The sequence below is a fragment of the Fulmarus glacialis genome, unplaced genomic scaffold (genome assembly GCF_000690835.1).
Source record: "Fulmarus glacialis isolate BGI_N327 unplaced genomic scaffold, ASM69083v1 scaffold5964, whole genome shotgun sequence".
NCBI classification, from domain to species: domain Eukaryota; kingdom Metazoa; phylum Chordata; class Aves; order Procellariiformes; family Procellariidae; genus Fulmarus; species Fulmarus glacialis.
The window spans coordinates 17,543-39,855 of NW_009205983.1; the positions used below are offsets into that span (position 1 = coordinate 17,543).

At 36.8% G+C, this 22,313-nt stretch overlaps 1 protein-coding gene across 1 annotated transcript in view; it reads left to right on the plus strand.

Annotated features, from left to right (window-relative positions):
- PAPSS1 (3'-phosphoadenosine 5'-phosphosulfate synthase 1) overlaps nt 1–22,313 on the plus strand; it is a 40,323-nt gene that overhangs the window by 10,734 nt on the left and 7,276 nt on the right. Inside the window, exons 5-10 of the mRNA XM_009575571.1 lie at nt 5,161–5,274; nt 7,262–7,373; nt 10,290–10,495; nt 12,791–12,926; nt 14,342–14,610; nt 18,463–18,692. Of these exons, the coding sequence (XP_009573866.1) occupies nt 5,161–5,274; nt 7,262–7,373; nt 10,290–10,495; nt 12,791–12,926; nt 14,342–14,610; nt 18,463–18,692 (1,067 nt within the window). The remainder of the gene's footprint in view (nt 1–5,160; nt 5,275–7,261; nt 7,374–10,289; nt 10,496–12,790; nt 12,927–14,341; nt 14,611–18,462; nt 18,693–22,313) is intronic.

Genomic DNA, 22,313 nt, shown 5'->3' on the forward strand with positions numbered 1-22,313 from the left:
AAAAGTGTACAAGGAAAGGAAAGAGTTGCATTTTCAGTAGGTAACTTTAAACTTTTAACTACCTTTGTATAAAAGTCCCATTCTTAGGCAGCTCTGCAAATACCACCTCCCAAACTGGAATCTGATTATGCACTTCTACGACTATTTAGATCAATCCACTGTGAGTGTATGTATAAACTTTTTGTCCCTTCTTCCATCTCTCACCCATGTCCCAATAGTTACAGCCACGTTCTTATCTAAGCTTAGCATTATACTTGTATTTGGGAAGGTGGTCGTCATGATACCTTATAGTACTGATTTCCTAGCTATATTCAAACAATTCCCTGCAATTGTATTCAAATTCTGTATTTTGGAGCAGTGAGAATTTGGAGCAGAGTAGAAGTTAGGGGTTGTTCTTTCTTGTTGTGGTTTATAAGGTCAGTCTCTTTTTTTAAGATGTGAAGCTTGAGGCTGGTGGTTCCTGGAAAATGTGTAGAAATGGATTCTGCTGTTCTGTACATCTGTTTGGTTTGGGTTTTTTTTTTGTTTTGTTTTTTATACTGCAGCTATCACTGTAACAACACAATGATTCTCTCTGGAGCAAAGTTCTCAATCTTGTCTAGTTCCTCATTTGTTTATCAAAATTTTGATAATAAAGAATACCCTGTGTGATCACCTTGGTCATTGACATGAATTACAGCAGTCTCCAAAACCTCTTTCAGTATTTTTTTTTATTGAGAAACTTGCCAACATGGACGCTTAGTCTTTTTAATATCTGTAACATTCAGGTAGAGCAGGCATTACAGGTCTTCAGCCTACTTTTTCATTATTTGACTGCAAATTAGGCACTCAGAGTATATTTGACACAATTGATTACACCCAGCTGCTAGCTGGGTACTGAATCATTATTTTACATGAAACTTTGTTTCCTGTCTCCTTCTGCTTTCAAAATAATTTCAGCAGAAAATGTCTACAAATACAACTGTTATTTGTTTGGATGCAGTGTTCAAACCAAATACCTACAGCAAAACGTGATTGGGTGGGACAAACTGGGATTCGTAAGACAAAGTGCAGACCACAGGGATTTTATAAGTGGTTTATAATGCTGGAAGTGAGCATTTGTATGAAATGCAGTACAATGACATTAACTTGCAGCATACCTACCTTTTAACTTTGATACATGCTGACATTGTGTGGAATAACTCACCTTTTTGATAAGTAAACAAAGTATCTCTCTTCCTAAGACATGAGGAGGATACAAGAGCACTGAAATAAATTGTTCAGCATTATAAAACATTTGTCAGCATTATGAAAACATGTGCCCATGCAGTAAAGAAAGCCAACTGCATACTGTACTATAATAGCAAGAGCATAGCCAGCTGGTTGAGAGAAGCAATTCTGCTGTTTTATGTGGCACTTGTGAGACCTTATCTGGATACCATGTCCATGTTTGTGCCTTTCTCCCTCACCTGGTAGAAGACAGACATCAATGTACTAGAGTGAGTTGAGCGGAAGGCCACCAAGATGCTCAGGGGCCGGAGCATGTCACACTACAAGGAGAAGCTGAGGGGAACTGGACTTGTTCAGCCTGGAGAAGAGAAGTCTAAAGGACGTCTTGTTGCTGTTTCTAGCACCCCAATGGGAGGGTATAGAGAGGACTGATGAAGACTTTTCTCGGAAGTGCACAAGGGTAGGATGAGGAGCAACAGACATGAGATGAAACATGGGAAATTCAAACTAGACGTAAGGGGAAAAAAAAAACTTTGACTATAGAGATGATCAAATATTAGAACAAGTTGCCCTGAGAGTTTGTGGATGCTCCATCCTTGGAGATATTCAAAACTTGATCGGCCAAGTTCCTGAGCAGCCTGCTGTGCTGGGACCAGTTTTGAGCAGGAGGCTGGACTAGATGACATCCAGAGGCCCCTCTGTGATTCTGTGATAAGGCTAATAGTTATTTTGTGTGAGAAGCTGGGGGAAAGAAATATGCTCTGTGTAAAGGATATGCAAGATTATACTATTAGTTTTATACTGTACAGTGAAGATTTAAACACACAACAGTAAAGATGTAAGCCAGAGTGAGCAGAAACCAGTATAAGATTTTAAGCATAATTTTAAAAAAACGCCTCAGTATTCAACTTCTGTAATTCCCATATCAATAAAACATGAACTTCCTGTATTTTAAGTTATGGAATTCCTATTTTTGAAAATATATTTTTTTCAAAAATATGTATTTTGAAAATATACTACTGGATGTTATAGAAGTAGATTTCAGTAGCTCAAATTGGTAAAAAGCATGTATAATTTTGGAGTTATTATTAAAGAACAAGCTTCAGTTACAATGAATTGTGTAATCATTGAATACTGTGATGGTGTCGTTTTTGTTACTCATTTCTTCGGCTTTCTTCTCTTGTTTTTAACTTCTGTATTCTGGGAAAAGGCACAGACAAGGTTTTGGTTCAGAGTCATTCTATATTAATTGCAGAGACTCTGGTTAGGCAACAATCATCCAGTTAGATCTGCTGACTGATAGGTTTGTATGAGTATTTCCTAGATGTTCTTGGTCAAAATGACTTAGGTTGATATAGATGTACCATATAAGCTAAACATGACTTATTTTGACCAAAACAAATGTGTAAAGAGCGTCTTTACACATTTGAGAGAAACAGCAGTGAATGGCTGGGGTCAGAAATTCCTCTTGTTGGCAAGAGGAGTGTTTATATGGCTCAAGTGAATTTAAAACATGATGGAACACAACTGATGGGCGGAGAAGAGGCCCTCAGTCCAGAAAACCGTACCTCTCTCTGTTAAGATCATGGCTGTCATTGCACTTTTCAATTTTCCCTGTACCTAAAGTACTGTCAAACTTCCCTGCAAGCTGTAGGTACCAAGACTTCAGTGATTATTATAGTCAAGCAAATACTTGTGTTTGTTTTTTCCGTATGTAAACAATTCAGTGGCCTCAATTAATATGAACTTATAAGACTAGTCATTCAGTAATGTAAATTGGATGTCACTTGTGAATGCCCATCTACCGCAAACTTGCCTGAAGGCCCTTTCTTTACAGACATTGAAGATGTTAGACGGCATCAGCAAAGAACCTACCACCACAGTCTAAGGAGGCACATTCCCATAAAGCATCTAGTTTATTTTTTTTATATTTTGCTGTTATTTATATGAATGCATTGAGAAATAATAAATGTTGAGGAATATTGTGTAACTTGTCCTTTGATAGAATGAACCTTTGAGTAAAGTTACTACCTTAAAGTGGTCACTAGATGGCTTGCTAGCCTAGCATTTTCCTAAAATTCATACAGTTTGAAGATCTATGGATTCCTCTTGCTGCTGGTGGTTTTTTTTTTTTTTTTCTAAATTGAAGATGTTGTTTTAAATACCAGTTTTATGTCTCCAAGGGAGGTTAGGTTTACTAATCCTACAAATTCTCTAAATGCCTGACTCAGTGTTGCTAGAACTGTCTTCAAGCTGTTTACATCCTTATAATGAGGTAGGTTGTTGACAGAAACTGCATTGTGAAACCTTTGTTTTCTCCATTGTTGTGCCCATTAGTGGGACACTAAAAACAGGATAATATCTGAAGAGACCTTTTTAATAGGCACATTTATTTTAAGCTTTTGATGGTTTGTAAAATTAGGACATTCTAGCGTGGTAATGAACTAGAGTCTGGAGAGGAATCTTCTGTGAAGCAGCGTGATGTGTACTCAGTCGTCATACTTTGCTTGTAAGGTCTGCTGTTCTGTACAGCAGGCAATACCTTTATTTGATTCTGGGCTTATTGCTGTGGCAGGATTCTGCTGCAGTTCTCCTCGGCTGTAATGCTGCTGCTCAGGCAGAGAAAATTAGTTAAGTTTTGCCTAACTTACTACCTAATAAAATCAGCTTCCCAAATGATGTCTAATGTGTAACGGACTGAGCTTTTCCTTATAAAACACAATTTCTAAGTGCTAGTTTAGTTTGTTTTCGTTTTATTTGTCTTTGGAGATACGAATTGCGTAACAGCCGGTGAGACTCACCACATCTTTTTACTCCTGCGGTCATTTTATCTCCCACTTGCTTTCATAATCTCGTTCCCTTTGTTTTACTTTCCATGGAGGTAGTGCCTAATGTCTGGTAAATGCTTGGATAAATGCTTTAAAATGCTTGGGCAAACTTTGTGTTTCCTACAGGCATACCTGTTTACTCTGGGCTGCATATACTGGAAAAATAAAGATAATTTCTTTATTCTTTTTATGGGTCTGTATATACTTTGCTGTAAGGGTGAGCTTTTTTTCTTAAAAAGTAAAGTGTTACTTCACAAAAGTTTCCAAAACTCTGGAAAAACTGTTTTAAAAAAACCTGTCAGCTGCTTTTCGCTGATTTTTTGCTACTGAATATCACTGGAACATTTGACTGGGTTTTGACATTTTACACCATCCTTTATCAGAGGAGATTCTTTAAAGTTTTATCATGATGGCCTTCTCCCTTCTGCCTTTTTTTTTAATTATCTTTTTATCCTTATATTCATATCTTATGAGAAGTTTTGAGCATCGTGGAGTGAGAATGTCTTGTTTAAAACGCATGGAGGAAAACTGTATTTTTTTCAAATAAAAATCGATATTCTGTGGTATTCTGGTTATAAAACTAGATTTCAGTTCATTGCATATATGTATGCACAGATGGCCTCACATTTAAATGTTCTAAGTGTTAGTCTATAGATTAGGACACTGGTGTTATGTCATTAGCTGTAGGTAATACATTTAATTTGTACCGTATTAATCACTTCTAATGTATATGAATGATTTAAATTTATAAATGCTCAGTCTCTAAAACTTTTTTTTACTTCTTTAGCAAGTATAAAAACAGAGTGTTCCTTTCTGCTGTAGATAATGTAGGCATTAATAAGTCATAAAAACTGCACTTAATTCATTAGTTAAATATTTACTAGGTAAATGTTATACAGGGTACTTTAGGTTTAGAAAGAAATCTCTTGTCAGAATGTTTTACTTTAGTTACTCAAGCGAGCAGCTTGGCTAGCAATATATAATAATCTTGGAACAGTGCTGGTTTTTAAACAAGTAAAAATTGCTTAATGAATAAACTCTTGCTACAGAGTAGTGCAACGTTGTTCAGTGTCCAAGAAGCACTCTGAGCAAACATTAAGTTCTGTTTATTCCTTTTATACAGGACATTGTACCAGTGGATGCCTCTTATGAAGTGAAAGAGCTTTATGTGCCAGAAAACAAGCTACAGTTGGCCAAAACTGATGCTGAGTCTCTGTTAACCTTGGAAATAAATAAGGTATTGTGTGTTCAGTTGTCTCATTGCTGAAGTTGAACGACAGTCTAATCTGTTGCTTAGCGGAAGTAGATATAGTCGAAATACCTGTACTGGTTATAGAATGTATCTCGATATACTTTTCTCCTCTTTTCTTGAGAGAAATCACAGCGTCTGTGTTTTCTTTGATCGCTTACTAGAAATAACAATTGAATCTTTGTAATTTCATAATAATGTCTGGTATAGTGTTATTTAGTTTATCCCAAGCCTGGAGATTAAATTTGCAGTAACTTCCTCCCATGCCTTTCCTCCCCACTTCCCTCCCATTCATGGACTAAACCATGCCTGGCGTGTTTTGTATGAGCAGTTGTTTCTGGAAGAATTACTAACTTTTTTTTAGTTTACTTACACAAACCATTTTATTTTGAATTGTAATGACCTAGAATTATGAAGGAAATCAGTTACTGCTTCTTGATTCTCCTTGTTGGTAACCTTCAGCTGAACAATAGTAACCTTATATACCAGGCTCAAACAGATGCAAATTTAAGTCTACAGAGAGATGATCATATCTACTTTATTGTTTTGGTTTTTTGTTTTTTGTTGTTTTTTTTTTTTCTGGTTAGAACATATTCATGCTACTTTTCTGGCTTCCAGCAGAGAAAATGTGGAAAAGCATGGATCAACTGGATCAACTCTGTTCTTATTTTGGTTAAATGCATTATTTTCCAACTTAGATAAATTAGACAAAGCTGCTTCTGGCTGTGTTTCTGTTCCACCTCATCTACTTTTTCTGAAGAACTAGGCCTAAACACAGATACAATGCATGAGTTTTTTCACTGGCTTTTTGACAGTATTACTAGAACTTAAAGTTAAGCATTTGATCTCGGAGCTGACTAAGCTCAGAGTTGAGCATCTGCAGTGAGTAACTTGACTCTGAAGGATTGAGACGATGTACTAAGCACTGAATTAAATAGTTTTAAAATTTGCCTAGCCTTCTACTACTAATAAATTTTAATACTTCCTTTCACTGCATCTTACTAGATTCATTTCACATATGTGTCTGTAAAACTATTTATTGCTTTGATGAGGAATAAATATTTAAGGTCACCATTATTAAATTTTTGTAGTGTCCCATTCTAAATTGTTCCATGTCTAGAAAAACAAATCCTTTCCCCTCTACCCCCAACCAGTGGTTTGTTAAATATCAAGCAAGTATATAACATAAGCTTGGGAAAAAAATGTATGTTGCCTCAGCATAAATTAAACAGTGTAATAAAATTAGTCATGCTCTTTGCAAAAGAGACTTGCACAAGCAAAGCCTGTCCTTGACAAAGACTTGACCAAGTCTTAGTAATGCACATGTAGAAATAATAGAGGCCACACACTAAGTCATAGTGTGACTGTTTAAGTGCTAAGGAAGGAAATTCCCTGTAAGCTGATTCCTCTTAAACTAAAATAAGTACTAATCCTGAGAGAATTTTACTTGTGGATTGTCTCACTTGTTTCTGCAATAAAATTTTCTTTCTAATCTGTTTTAAGATTAGACCTCTTAATATTCACCCCCATAATTCTGATGTTTTTGTAGTAATTGTATGTGTTGGTTTTCTTTTTTTACTTCTTGGTTATCTTGCTTTGTTAAAAAAATAAATGCAAGTGTGACTTACTAATTCTGTTAAATTGAACTTTATCAAACATTTACAAATAAAGTTTGTTGTGGTGGGGTTTTTTTATTTGTTTGTTGGTTTGTTTTTTAACAAATTGAAATTTGATCTAGTGTAAGGACTGGAAAATAGCCAAAAATATGAACAGTGAGGAACAATTTGTTCTTTTTTTCTTACTTGTAGAAACTTTGAATTCTTTGTGATTAAAAACTGTAATACTGAGAAATCTTCCATTTATATTGCCCTGCATTTTATGGGTAAATCATGATCTATTATGATTAATACCTGATGTCAATCATTAAGCAAAAACTTTTATCTGCTCTAAGTCTATTTCTCCATTTCTTTACAAGGTGGATATGCAATGGGTGCAAGTGCTAGCAGAGGGCTGGGCAACACCCCTGAATGGCTTTATGAGAGAGAGAGAATACCTACAGTGCCTTCACTTTGACTGTCTCCTCGATGGTAGGGTAAAAATTACCATTTATAAAACTGAACAAACTAATCCTACGTCTAAAATAGTGTTGATGCTTTGCTTCTTAGTGGTGGTATTGTAACATGTTATCGGGCTTGTGCACAACCTGGGGTAAGAGAGTAAGATATTATAATAATCAGTTTTAAACTTGATGGTTTTATTCTTTTTATACCTACCGTTGTGTTAGAGTTTGACTGTCTTGTCTTTTTGCCTTTACAAATTATGTTTTTCAAATGTTTTCATTTTTGAAAAACATTTAAACCTAAAATCCACGTTTCTAATTTATTTTGAAGAAATTGATTTTAGAATTCAGAATTGCAATTTGATTGCTGTTTAGCTTTGTGTGCCAAAATATTTGTTCCGTAATAGTAGTGAAGGAAAGGACAACAAACTGACTAGCATGCTGGAGCAATTGCAAGTATGAAATCAGAATTTGAGGAGTGGTTTGAGTATGGACAATTGTCACATGTAATTGAATTACTGTGACTTAGTAATTATCCTGTGATGATTTAAACAAATATATTTTATTTGGCATTACCAATTGGCTAAGAGCAAGCATTAGTTAAGGTAGCCAACAAGTGATAACATTCTCAGGTTTTGGAATTTGATTGTCATCCTCTGTCATTTTTTCATTTATTCCTCTTTGAAGGCTCTGTTTTACTCCAACCTTTTAGGGTTTTTTGCACTCTCTATATCAAAGAGGGATAGTAAAAATTCCTGTCTCCCCACTTCCTTCTGCATTACTTTTCTCTTGCTGGAGACCAGATAACAGAAAAAAAAAAAGTCTTGTCTTTCAGTTCTGTGATCCAGACATGTGTTGTCCCTCTTACTTTTTCTAGTTCCCTTTTCTATAAGTCTCTCGGATACTATCCTAGAAAACGTAATGCCATCCTGTTATTTTGGAGTATCTAAAGTTAGCGGTATCGTTTTGGACTGCTAGTTTTGTTTTCATTCCATTTGCCTTCTGTGTGTCCATCCAGGTGAAACGTACTCTGCAGATGGCATGCTATGCATTCAACTGCTAAAATAGCTTGTAGCTTCTTATTCTGCCCTGTAGTCCTCTGTAAATCAGAATTTTTATAAGGCTTTTAAGACCTTGTATGAGTGTTTCAGATAGTGCTACCATATTTCCTCTTCTTAGATATCTACTGCAACATTTACGTATGAGAACCTTTTTAGAAAAATGTGATTGCCTTAAAGCTGCTTTGCTACTTGAAGCAGTGACAACGGTTAAGTCAGAACAACATCCTGAAAGTTTCCTCCCTGCTTGATATGTTAGTTCTGGAGTCTCACAGCAGCAGTCATTTTCCAGGATTTTTATTTTGAAGAGAGGGAAATTGTTTAATACCTGTAATGCATCTCATCCTTTGCAATGTTCATACTGACTGACTTCTACATTGTGGAGATCAGTGCAGGTGTGTTGATATTCTCACTTTAAAGCTTAAGTTATCTGGAATAGGCTCAAGCTGACACTGTGCTCATCTGTGACTTAACAAACCCACTTCACTACCTTGCCTCAGTTTCTCATTTGTATAGTGGCTAAAGACAGATGTCAATGATATTATATATTTATTATTGGTCACTGACAAAATTTTAATAATCAACAGGTTTGAGATCTCTTCTCAGTTTGAAATATTTATTTACCTGTTTACAAAGCAAAAGGATTTTTTAAATTATCAAGTTAGGGGTGGCAAATCACCTTCTCTGTGACTGTTGCCAAGCTCAATTTTATGACCCAATTGCTTTGAAAATTACTCTGAGCACTAAGACTGAATTTAGGAAAAGATACGCAGCATGCTTTTTATTTTGTATTATGAAGGAAGGGGGGACTTGTTTTTCTCTTAAACTTTTCATCCAGCTTCATGATTTTTAACTTCCTACCACACTTAAGGTAAAATTGAGAGAAGGTTGTAAAAAGTGTATTGCTCAAATAACAGGGAAATCAGCCTTATTTAGAGTCTTGGCCCCACTAAAGCCAATAGCAAAACCCCCATTAACTTCAAGGGGCCCATGACTTTTCTTCTGGAGTCGACCCAAAAGTTTTGCACTCTTTCTGCAAGTCTATGCTCATTAGAATTCAAGCCTTTGTATGAGACTTACAGAATTTACTCCACTGGGTTTCTCAAATCTCACTCTTGTAGTCAAGAAAAACAAGACTTCCAGCATCTAGCAGTGAAGTAAATGCTTAAAAATGAGGACCACACATAACCTTAAAATTCAGATACATTGGTTTAGTTTTAGAAGTAAAGTAGCTGGTAAGCTTTCAGCTGAACAAACTATGCAAAATGTCTTCCTGATAACATTTTTTTCTGAAATATATATGCTTGAATCTGAATACAGTTTTTAATAAACAGCAAAAGTCACCTTTTGAAACAATTGAATTATATGTGCTAACTACTTGGCTACATTTGGCTGCTTCTATCGCATTGAACTTTTCTTATGGACCGAAAGTATGGCTACTTAGGATGCTATTTTTTTTTTTTTTTTACTCATTATCCACTCCAGTAGCAATCTTGCCTAATATTTTAGATGATCTGTTTAAAAATGTCAATTGTGTATTTCTGCTTACTATATAGCTTCTTGAACAAGATATTCATTTGAGATCCTAAAAAAGTATCCTCACAGTCTAAATACTTGTGTGCAGCTATAAGTACTTGCTATTTTCAGTACTGTCTTTGCTCTTTCTCAAACCTCAGTGCTTGCACATTTTTATAGCACACGTATCTTATGCAAGAGTTCATTCTAAAAGTTGCTTTTAACCCCTGTTAAAATAAGTACTCGAACTACCTGTTGTATGATACATGTACAGCCTGGACTGTAGCTTGTTAGGAGGGTAGATTTTCATAATACCATTGATGACCATTACTAAGCATAAGGGTGCTTTTTTTTTTTCCTTCACTCTGCAGGGGGAGTTATTAATCTGTCAGTGCCTATAGTGCTAACGGCTACTCAAGAAGACAAAGAAAGACTGGATGGGTGTACAGCAATTGCACTGGTGTATGAAGGTCGCCGTGTGGCCATTCTCCGTAATCCCGAATTCTACGAGCATAGGAAAGAGGAACGCTGTGCTAGGCAATGGGGAACAACATGCAAGGAACATCCCTATATCAAGGTGTGTGTTTAAAAGTTGAAAATCTAGTCCTATTAGCTGTACTGTTTGTGGAGCTGCAAATTAAGTGAAGCTGATGTCTGTGACTGGTGTAGTTCTCAAAGTAGTTTTGCTGTTGAAATAATTAAAACGTTTGAGCAGGAACAAAGGTGATTTTTTTTGTTCTATGCAGCTGTTGAATAGTCTGCACTTAGTGTGAAAAATCTAATGTCAATATGTACACATGAAATGAATTTAGAATATACTGTAGAATCTGTGCCACAGAGGAGGGAACTTTGCCCTCTAGTGTGCCTAGGAAACATATCCCTCTGTGTAGCCAGATGGATCATCAAAGCCTCTTAATCAGCAGTTATATGCATCGTGAAGGCAGGAAAACTTCTATTCTGCCTGCATGTGGAGCACGCAAGAACTGCCTGCTTTAGATGCCTTTGAAATAGGCCCCATTCCTGGAGAGTTCGTCATTTAACTCTCTGGGGAGTTATTTCCCATCTATTGTGTTCAGTATGTTTTATTATTTTGACCTTATGTGTACGTTATACGGAAATATTCTAACTGTAACATACTCATCGCAATGCTGTGTTGGTTTTGCAACCTGATGTAAATGTTGCATCTTAGCTCTGCAGAGCCAAAATATGTTTCTTTCCCCATTTGTCTCTACAGTATCTTTTTGTTTACAACTATGACTTAAAATCAAATAAAAAGAAATGAAACAAACCTCAAATTATGAGCTTGCTCTTAAAAAGGGAAAGTCTTTGATGTGTTCTAAAAGTATCTGTATGACTAATAGTTATACATATGTGAAAACTATGGATTTTTTTACTTCTTTATTAATGTGTAATCAATTTTTTTATTAATGTGTAATGACATCCTTTTACTGACTGGAGTTGTATTCAGGAGTATATCTGAAAAAGGCCATCTCCTGCTAGATACAAGTAAGAGTATTCTGGAAGATTTCCAAAGCCCTTGGTGTGTTCTGTGCTGATGAACATAAGATTACCCCTTTATTGAAAACTTAACACAAATTTAAGAAATCATAAGAAAATCTCGTGCAGACAAGATTTGAATGACTTGTTATAATGCATTAGCAATTACAGAATGACATGGCTGAAACGAATGTATAAGATGAGGAACTATGTTCTTATGTCTGTACTGGGGTGTATAGTAGTATGACAGCATATGAACGTGTGCATAGTAGTATCATGACAGCACATGAATCTGGAGGCCCTACTAAATTAATCAGAAATCTTTGGGTGCCTAAGGGTTACTGTAGTGCAGTTTTCTCATCTTCATATCTTTATCACACCTTTCCCCCACCATGGTAAGATGTCAGTCTGGCATTTTCTTTGGGAAAGGGGTGGTGACTAGCATCATTTAATTCCAGCAGGTCCTCTATCTCAAAGCAAAAAGAAATTGAAAAATCCACACTTAATTTTAACATCTTGGCTTGTGGGTTTAGTATGTAATGTCTTATGTTATATAAACATTTGTTGTCATCTTTAAATTATATAAGGCTAAAAAAATATCAGAAATGTGTATGAAACTTAAGTCTTTTGTGGTTCCATCTTCAAAAGCAAATGCGTTCTCAGAAACTAATGATTTCTGAGTGATTTCTATGGCTATTGCTAGAGTATGTTAAGCAACCTGCCGTAATTATTTTTTGATAAAGGGTGAGGTGATATTTGAAGATATCAAAAGAATTCTAGTGAGTGTACAATATATGTTGCCTTGGTAAAGTGTTACCATGAAACAAATCCAAAAGCTATCCTACTTCAAAGATTCTGATTTTATTCATAAATTAAAGTGGGTGAGTAGTTAATCAGAACTGTTTTATTTGTTACTTTATTGCTGACCAGAATCTTGTAAACTGCAGGGTGATACTGGAACTGCATTTGCTTTGACTAACAACTATAAAGTGTGCAACTTCATTGTACTTAATATATTAGGCTTTCCAGCCACCATCTCTTTCTGTCATGTAATAATGTTGGTTAAGAATACTGGCTACTTGCATTTCTATATATTAAAAAAATCCTTTATTTTGAAAGAAAGGCATATGCCTGCTGAAGATTTGTTCATCTCTCCTGCAACATGGTATAACATGTCCAGACTATATTCCAGTGGGTTTTTTTGTTGGTTGGTTTGTTTGTTTGTTTTTTAAATATTGATGCTTGACTTGAGATTGTCAAATGCAATTAACGTGGAACTCTTCCCTTGGTAAAGATGTGCCCCCATTGCAATGCTCTAGATGCTCAGGAGAAGCTGACAACCAATCCTAACAAGGATTTTCCTTTCTTTTCTCAGATGGTTATGGAGCAAGGGAACTGGCTTGTAGGTGGAGATCTACAGGTCCTTGATCGTATTTATTGGAATGATGGACTTGATCAATACCGTCTCACTCCAGCTGAACTAAGGCAGAAATTCAAGGAAATGAATGCCGGTGAGTAAATTTTTCTTGTTCTGTTTCTTCCTGCAAAGATTTATCCAAATGCCTGCTGCCGCAATACCACAGGGGCTAGCATTGTTTCAAGGATGAAGATTTTGAATGCTCTCTTAGGTGGGACTCTTTGCCTTTTGCTGGTATTAATTTTTATGATCTCAGGCACTGCACAAGAGAAGCTGATAATGCCTGAGGTTCTGAATTTTGTCTTTCCATGCACACTAGACATGCTACTAATGCAAGAAAAGATCATGTTGAAATGTGGTAGAACCCAATTTAAAAATTACCAGGTTCGGCTAAAACCGTAGAGGTATGGTTGAATGCTGAGCTTTCATGCTCTTCTATTTGCAAGTCTGTTCCATGCTGCTTCTGGGGAGCAAAGCTTATGACAGTAATGCAGGTAGACTGGTGCAAAGTGGAATGTATCACAGTTAAAAATTGTGAGCTAACTGCTAGCTTTATATTGCAGAAGAAATAAAAACAGTTTTTCTCACTAAAGTGGTTGTGTTAGGCAGATAAAGAAGAGGCTGAATAATGTCATAAAGCAGAAAACAATCAAACATACTGCCTTCATTGTGGCAGCGACTGGCAGCCAGCTGCTAAGCAATTCTAAGTGTGAAGGAAGCAATTAACATCAAGAATGCAAACAGAGATTGGTCCTGAGCTCCTGTCTTTTTTCACTGTGGTCAGTATTTCCAGGATTTGCAGGTCTGAGATACCACTCTTTGTTTTAGCTAGCCCCTAAATAAATATATTTCATACCTGAAAAAACCCTGTTCTCTAGATTTCATTGGTTCCTTATTGGGAAACCTCTCAGTTATAGTGATTTTGCTGTCTTGCTTGTCTTAGTTCATCTTAATTTGCAGAAGGGAGAAATCCTGTTTGTGTCAGGGTTTTTTGTGGAAGGGTTTGTAATACTTTGGAAGAGCAGTTTGTCTTGCTTTGTTCTCACTGTGTGTAAACTGTACTAAACTGTTTAGGTGAAGGAAACTTATTAAGGCACATTAAATCCCCTTTTATTTGTTTTGTTGCAAACATGTCCATTTGTTCTCCTGATGATACATTGAGCCTTTAAGACAGGTAGCATAGTTTGATTTCCTCTTAGAATTTAACTTCATATTGTATGTTCATGCAAGTGAAAAATCCAAAGAGAAGATTATAGCTATCGGAGAAACTAGAGTTATTCTGCAGAAATCTCAAAATTGAAGGAAGCTGATTTACGTTTTTTTTTAGTATGGTTGGTTTTTATTAGTTTTGCTTATTGTGTATAATGATTTTATAATAATTCATAATTCTTTAATGACCTGTGACTACTGCTATTATACTTGTTTAATAGAGTTCAGAGTTCAGTTATCATAACTCCTGGTAGAATAACCTGCTTTCCTTGTATCTTTTGTCTGTTTTTTATTCCATAGATGCTGTCTTTGCATTCCAGTTACGCAACCCGGTGCACAATGGGCATGCTCTTTTAATGCAGGATACTCATAAGCAGCTTTTGGAACGTGGCTACCGGCGCCCAGTTTTACTCTTGCATCCACTTGGAGGCTGGACAAAGGAGGATGACGTTCCTCTCATGTGGCGCATGAAGCAACATGCTGCAGTACTGGAGGAGGGAATCTTGAATCCAGAAACAACAGTGGTGGCTATATTCCCTTCCCCCATGATGTATGCTGGACCAACTGAGGTAAATACATCAAGAGTTTAAAACAAAACAAAACCCCTTTGATAGTGCACTAAAGTATTTTGTGCTATGCCTGATGTTTGTGCGTTGTGTTTTTTTAATGGAGAGAGGAGACTAATTTTACCTGGGAAGCCAGACTGTAAAGGCTCCCTCTGTCATCAACCAAAACATTCTTCTATGAAGAAACTTCCATATTGGAGGATTTTGCTGGAAATGGTGGGAGACAATATTGGGTTTATGTGCTCCTTTCTTTACAGTTATAAGGGTATGATAATGAATTAATCCTTCCTCCTTTTTTACAGTCTTTTTCAGAAGGAACTATAAGATCTGTTAACACACCAAATAGTTGTCCTGAATATTAAGATACTTAAGTTTTATGACTGTTAAGCAAAAAGTTTGTATGTTGGAGGGCTGTGCACAAATTAGGGGGGAAAAAAAAAAAGGCTCTGTTTGTTTTTTGGCAAACTTAATACAGAGAGAATTGTTTCAAGGCTTTTGTATGAAATAATTCTTTAGTTTTTATTTAGAAGCCAGGTTTTGGGTTGGAATCCCTATTGTGGGAAGCAGCAGAGAGAATAAATGCTCTTATTTGAGGGCAATTCCTTTAGGGGATATTAATTCTCCATCTCATTACTACTTTTTTCTTCCCCTCCCCTTCCCCCCCCCCCCCCGCCCTGAGTCCCAGGAAGTTGAAATTCTGACCAGGCTCAAGAGGTTAACTCTGTGGTAGCTTTTTGATAGATAGGAGATCTCACCAGTGGAATTAAATTAGACATTTGTCGCTTATTTTCTGCTGGCCAGTTGACTGATCAAACAGAGCTTGCACTGCCTTTCAGTCCAAAGAGAAAACAGTAGTCCAGATCTAGTTAAGGCATGTAAGTGAGTTACTTTAGGGAATATTGTACTGTTCCCATAGACCTTTTGTGAGAATTAACAGAAATCTTCTACTTCAGTCTTGTATTCATGAGCATATGAGGAGGAACAAAAATCCACAATCCTTATTCTGAACAGAATAAGAGTTTTCTCCCAACCTATATGGTATTTCCAGGGATCTCAGAGTACAGCCTGACAATAATGTTTGTAGCCAAGTAATAAAAGAGACTCTTCCTTTAATCATTTTCCATAGGTCATTTAAAAGACATTGGTAGCAGATTTGTTTCTGTAGTACAAGTGCTTTACAGAACAACAAGCAGCTGTTACGATGGTTACCTACAGGATGGATGTGGCCTTCCAGTTTGCAAAGATTTTAATGGACATGTTTATAAGCATCAATTTAGCATTTTTGTATTTTTAACATTCCTGATAATTAACTTGGAAGAAAAGAAACAGTTCTATAAGGGAAAATTCTGTATCAAAATGCAATAAATTTACCTGCTTAGGAAAGTAAATATGTTCTGAAGTAGTATGGATGTATAGAAACGGGACAAGAGCTGCTAGTTTTATGTCTCAAACATGTAGTTTACATTGTTCTAAATTGTCTTAGTCAAATAGCTTCACTTATTCAAAATGGAGTTCTTACTTGCTGTTACCCAAATGACAACATGAAACTTAAATTTCTTAACTATGTTAGAATAGTTTCAGAAAATACGCTGCTATCTGCTGTGGTATGCTGGAATTTCACGTGTATGGCCCACTCGGTGCTTTTAACATAAATATTAAAATTACTAGCATAGCTATCAACATCCAGATGCTTCCATAGCACCCTATATGCTTGAATAGCAGTGGAATCCATCATGTGTAATGTCTATCTGTGGTCAAGATGAAAACTGATATCAATGATACCCTCATAACTCATGACTGGTTCCTAATTTCATTATCTGACTACTGATTTACGGAACTCTGTCCATATTGACTGCAAAACTTCCTCCTTGAATGCTTTCTATAACGATTAGTTACAGAACTAATGTAGGACTAACAGTTAGTTACTATTTTGAGAAATCACTTTTGAGCTTCTTGCCTAAAGCTTATTAATATAGAACAGCATGCACAGTGACTAAAATATGAAACACTGTGATTTTGTTTTATGTAAAGATTTGCAGTAGGCAGATGTAAATTTTTTTTGTAATGGAAGGAAAGTTTGTCCATCACATTGTCCATTTTTCTACAAGGTAGTGGCAGCAACTTTTGTCCTATGATTTGTGGTTTATTTCCCTCCTGCCTCCCCTTCTGTTTTTTTCCCTTTTGTGCTTGACAGATGTTTTGACAGATGTTTATTACTGTTCAACTTGTGAAGCTATTTTACACTATGTAGTTACGGGGTAGGCCCTTTAGTTTTGTGTGAAGGTAAGGCTGCACATATAAGAAACCACTGTTATATACTTGCTGGTTTTTAAAATTCTTCTCTGAGTATCCTTCGGCAGGTACTAAGCTATATAGATGGTATGACAATTCTTTTAGGGGAATACTTCCCAGTATGAGAACATATTGACATTTCCTGAGTGGTGTGTCTTTGTTACCTAAAGTAATGTAATAGTTAGTTTACTTTTCCTGTACTGAACAGTTAAATTTTCTATTGAGAATATTACATATAAAAATGAATTAAGAAAATTCACCAACAGTCCTATAACATAACAAGTCTAAAATCTGTCATAAGTGTAACATATCTAACAGTCTAGGAACTAGTAAATACTGCAAACAGTCTTTGGGATAAAAAAAAAAAATCCTCTCACCGCATTTAGTAAAAGAGATGCATTTCTAAATAATTTGAAAGCATTTCTTTTGTTGTAGGGTGCGGATGATTGAATAGTCTGTGTGCAGAATTTCCTCTGAAGTATCTTTTTGGGGGGTTGTTTGGTTTTGGGTTTTGGTGTTGTTTTTTTTTTTTTTACCTTCAGTAGTAACTGAGCTATAAGGAAAAAAAGTAAAAATCAAGTTGTTAGTTATGAAACCACTCATTTTGAAATGTGCAGCAAAGTAATGTGGAAAAGCTGTTTGTCAATATTTACAGTACTTCAAATATTAGATGGAAGGGAGTTGGTGCATCCAAGTAAAACTTCAGTAAAGCTAAAGTTTCTGATTTTGACATTGGTTCCTCCCTAGTTCATATAGATGTGTTAGAATCAAATTATTTCAAAATGATCAGGGAAAAGTGCTATTTACCAAAACTAGAGTTGCTTTATCAGTTTTCATCTTGGAAGCTTGTGGTATGAATAGGCAGTCTTAGTGCTCTGAAAGCCTATTCCAAGCATTCATGTGCAGTATGTACCTAGTTTATATGTCCTTTGGGTCTTAATATTGACACAGACTAAGCGTTAAAGTCCTGCCTCAGACAACATCCTTGCCACATGCACCAGGTGAAAAAGCTGTGTGGGTAATTTTTCTTTTTTAATGTGTAGATAGATTGATTAGATCACTTGTGAACACTGTGTTTCAGTAGCCTATCTTGTCTTTCTTCCAATTAGATGTTTGGTAGCTATCTATTGGTCAGGGTGTCTTTTTAGAGAAATTACTGATTCAAATAGAGCAATATACGGCTAGATCCCACTAAGCTTCCCAAAGCAGTTGCTTTTGCGTTAATCTTTTTATATAAAAGGGAAGGGATGGAGGGTGACAACATCAGGAAGAACTGAGCTAAGAAATGGATGAGCTCCATCTTTCTTGCCCTGATTATACTGTTCCAAACACAGCTAAAGTAACTTTTTAAGTGTCCTAATGTGCAAATGAAATGGGAATAGTATGTCTTAGCTGTAAGTTTGGTGGTGACTCACATAATTGATTCTTTGTTTTGTTGTGGCTCCATAGCAAAAATCGTATTTGATTAGGGAAAAAGTGGTAATTATACAGTGCATGCACATTTTAAGGGTCATATTTTGACCATTTTCTTCTGTTAACTGTTTTTTCCTGTCTCTGTTCTAGGTTCAGTGGCACTGTAGATCACGGATGGTTGCAGGAGCTAACTTTTACATTGTAGGGCGAGATCCAGCAGGGATGCCACACCCTGACACTGGGAAAGATCTGTATGAACCAACTCATGGTGCCAAAGTGTTGACAATGGCTCCAGGCCTCCGAGCGCTGGAAATTGTACCCTTCAGAGTTGCAGCTTATAATAAGAAAAAGAAGTATATGGATTATTATGACTCTGATCAGTAAGTTGTATTTTCATTTTAAGACTTTTTGAGCAATAGCTGCCTTTTACCCCCCGCCCACATAAAAAATTTTTTTTTTAATTAAATTCGTATTGCTCAAAGATGGCAGTGTTTAGATGTGGTTTTAGATCACAAATGCAACTTGACTTAAGCATGATTTGGGTGCGGTTTCACAGCACAACTAACCTGATCCAACTTTAGCTGCCACTGGAAGCTCCCCTTTTCCTCCCAGGTACTGGAGTTTCTCTAATTCTGGAACATGTTGGCACAGATTGCTAAATCCGCAGAAAAATATTAATGTTTATTATAATAGTAAGATTAGCTTTCTGCTGGTTTATCTTTCTAAATATGCTTCTCAGATGTCAAGTATGCATCAAATATGATGGAAGAGAAACAATGAGAGTGTGCAGCAGGGAGAAGATAGTGGACAGGAGAGGGTGACAAATAGCTAACTGCTCTGTTTAACAACAATACATTATGTGTCCCAGGGTTTTCAGCTGGTTTTTTTTTCTTTTCTTTTCTTTTTTTTTTTTTTTTTTTTTTTTTTATCCAGTTACAGGACAGGTAATTTCACCTTCTGCATGTTCCAATATTAGTTTTCACTCATGTGGCATAGCGGAGTCCAAAACTCACTGTATGTGTTGCTGTGGTGCCAATGAGTGGGACTGGGAAGATGACTTGTCATTTTAGTTTGAACCTATTTATTCAGATTATTGAACTGTACTTTAGTTTTACATCAAACTGCAGTTGAAGTTAATACTGAAATACAAACTGTCAAGCAAGATGTTTTTGTAAAAAAAAAAAACTTGTATTTTTAATATTCTGACTGTTTCCTACTGCTTCTAATTGAAGTAGTATGTCTGTACAACACAGTTCATCTTTGAAAGCATGAAATCAGCATGGGATGGATTGATCTGTAAAAATGAACCCATCTCTTATCTTTTGTTCTTCAGCTGCTTATGCTGCCGTTACACTGAGTATAAAAGTCTCCAAGGATGTCACTGTGGCTTGTGACAATCAGCCAACAAGTTTTATTCAGCAGCTTGTGTCTTTCTTACCATGAATTATGTTTATTAGTAGATAGTGTGCTGGCTTAACCTTGATTGTCGGCTATGTAACTGGTTTATGTTTCAGCAGTAAATTCCAAGCACCCGAATTAGTCTTTTTTTAGTCTGCTTTTATTTTTAAAAATCGCAAAGTTTTACGTCTCTTACATCACTAAATATAACTTCATGGTATGTTCTTCTGTTGTTTGGAAGTCATAAGCAGCATGATAAAGGCAAATCTGTTGAAACCTGACAAGAATTAAAATAGTTTCACTGTGTATTACTCTATGACGTCCATATGTGTTTAGAAATTCGATGATTTGCTACATTGCAGATGTTTTAAAGTTGAAGCTAATCAGGGATGCTTATTTAGCAGTTGTAGTTTGCTGATGATGTTCTTCCTTCCCCCTCCCTCCCATATAGGCAGCATTCCAGTGTAAGGTTCTCCTTAGTGCTGTGAAGCCTCTCTTTGGATGGCATTGCAGCAGTTTTTGGTTTTTTTTTCCTCAAGTGAATCTATGGACAGTAGCATCAGATCAGACCTATGCCCTGATACATATGGTGTTTTAATTAGGAGGAATAAAATCAGAGGGAAGGACACTCCTAGTGTGTATGACATGAAAGTCTTTTCTTAAACTTACTGCCTTTTAGCTAGCTGAACACTTTACTACCTTTGTGCCTTTCATTATTTGAGACGCATCTAGAAGTCCTCATTGCTGTGCACAGTAACTATATTGTGACATAAATATTGCTAGTTTTATGCAAACGTATACATTATAACATAAGGTTCAAAACGCTGTTGTAGTAGATATTATGGGTATTTGTCCTGTTTGTTGTCCAAGTAATTCGGCAAGTTTTAGAAGATAAATACACAAAGATTAAAGTGAAATAGTTATACTGGTGTGTCACTTCTTAATAATTTGGAATAGAAGGGGAGTAGCAATGTGAGAGGCCAGAATTCCAATTGCATGGAACAGAAAATCTTTGTAGAAGAATATTGATTCCGTGATCATTGATACTGTACTCTTAGCAGGATAGATTTGATTTAGATCAAGGCGAGTAAAATTGTACTTCTGTCATTAGCCAGAGCAAATGATAAAAAAATCTCTGTGGTAACAGGTTTTGCCTTTTGTCACAGACTGCATTATGCGCACCCTATTATCCTTTCATCATGCATGTGGGGACCCTTTGGTTTGAGGCATTTTTTTTCTGTTTCTGTCACTGTCTTGGAAAAAAGACCATGCTGCTATTAGTGTGCAGTTTTGCCCTGCTGCTGTCAAAATGTAAGACCGTTTGTCCTGTCCTTCCCTAGATACTGTTTGTAAACTACAGGGTGGACTGGAGTGTGGCAGGAATCCTCTAGAGGGCAATGCGGACACATGCAGACTCCCTGAAGAGAGCGCCATTATTGCTCCTGCTTGCCATAGACAGAACACTGTGGTAGGCTCCAGACAGAGTTAGAGCTTGGGTGGGTGCAGCTGGCTGCATTTCAAGATAGTCTGTGCAATGCTGAAAATGTGGCAGACTCCTGGATCGTGTGGTGCTTGACTCTCTAAGGAGGATGGCAGGGAATAGAGGATTCTCTGGAAATATGAGAGGATCGGTACTGGTGGAAGACCCTTGGGTGCGAAAGAGTGATTGTTCGTGGAAATCTTTCCTGAGCTTACTACTTACCTGGTGAAAAACACAGCATGAAAATGTGGGGAAGAGGGTTGTATGCATAGAAGCATTGCTCAGACTTGTTTTGGAAATGGGTGACTTGATTTCTATTGCACCTTTCTCAGTTCTTTGAGGCTTGGAGACTTGACAGTCAGCTAGGCAATTCAAGAATTTACATCACTAATGGATGCATGGAAGATTATGGCAAGTGGATTTCCCTTGGACTGAGCTGTAGCTGAGCTGTGTGTCTTAGCTGCTGGAAGTAGTTTTTCTCTCATAGAGTGGTCATGTCTTCTATTCTTTCAGGCCTCCTGGATGCCCCTGTTTGGGAAGGTGCTTGTGAGAAGCCATAATGGACACCATCTGCTATCTTGGGTGTCTCTCTAATTTGGCAGGGTTGGACCCACACCTGGCTTGGCAGCAAAGAAATGCAGGGATTATTGCAGTTGGGCTATTTGCTATGTTAGTGAATTATCCTTCTGCTTCTGAAGGCAATCCCAAGCCACGGGGACGATGGGGGATGAATCTTTGGCTAGTGGTGAGAGGTTACCAAAAGCTTGATTCAACTGCCAGAAGGATGTCTGACAAGTTGGGGCTGCAGCATTAGCAGTGGCAGAGAGTTGCTTTGCTTGTGACGTTTCTAAACATTCATGCTCCGCTTTTATGAGAAATATGTAACACTTGCTGATAGCATTCCATGTACGCCTGTGGGGGTAGGTTTTCACATGCTGGGTTGGTGCTGGTCAGCTACGTACCATGAGATACTGGGCAACTATGTGAAACCTTACTGTGGCTAAGCTGCTCATGACCTGGTGGCAAGCCTGGGAAGCATCAAAAAGCCTACCACTGGCCCTGCCTCCAAGTTAGTAACAAAGGCCCTTACTTCTCAGGTGTGCTGTCTGTGATTCTAAGAGGT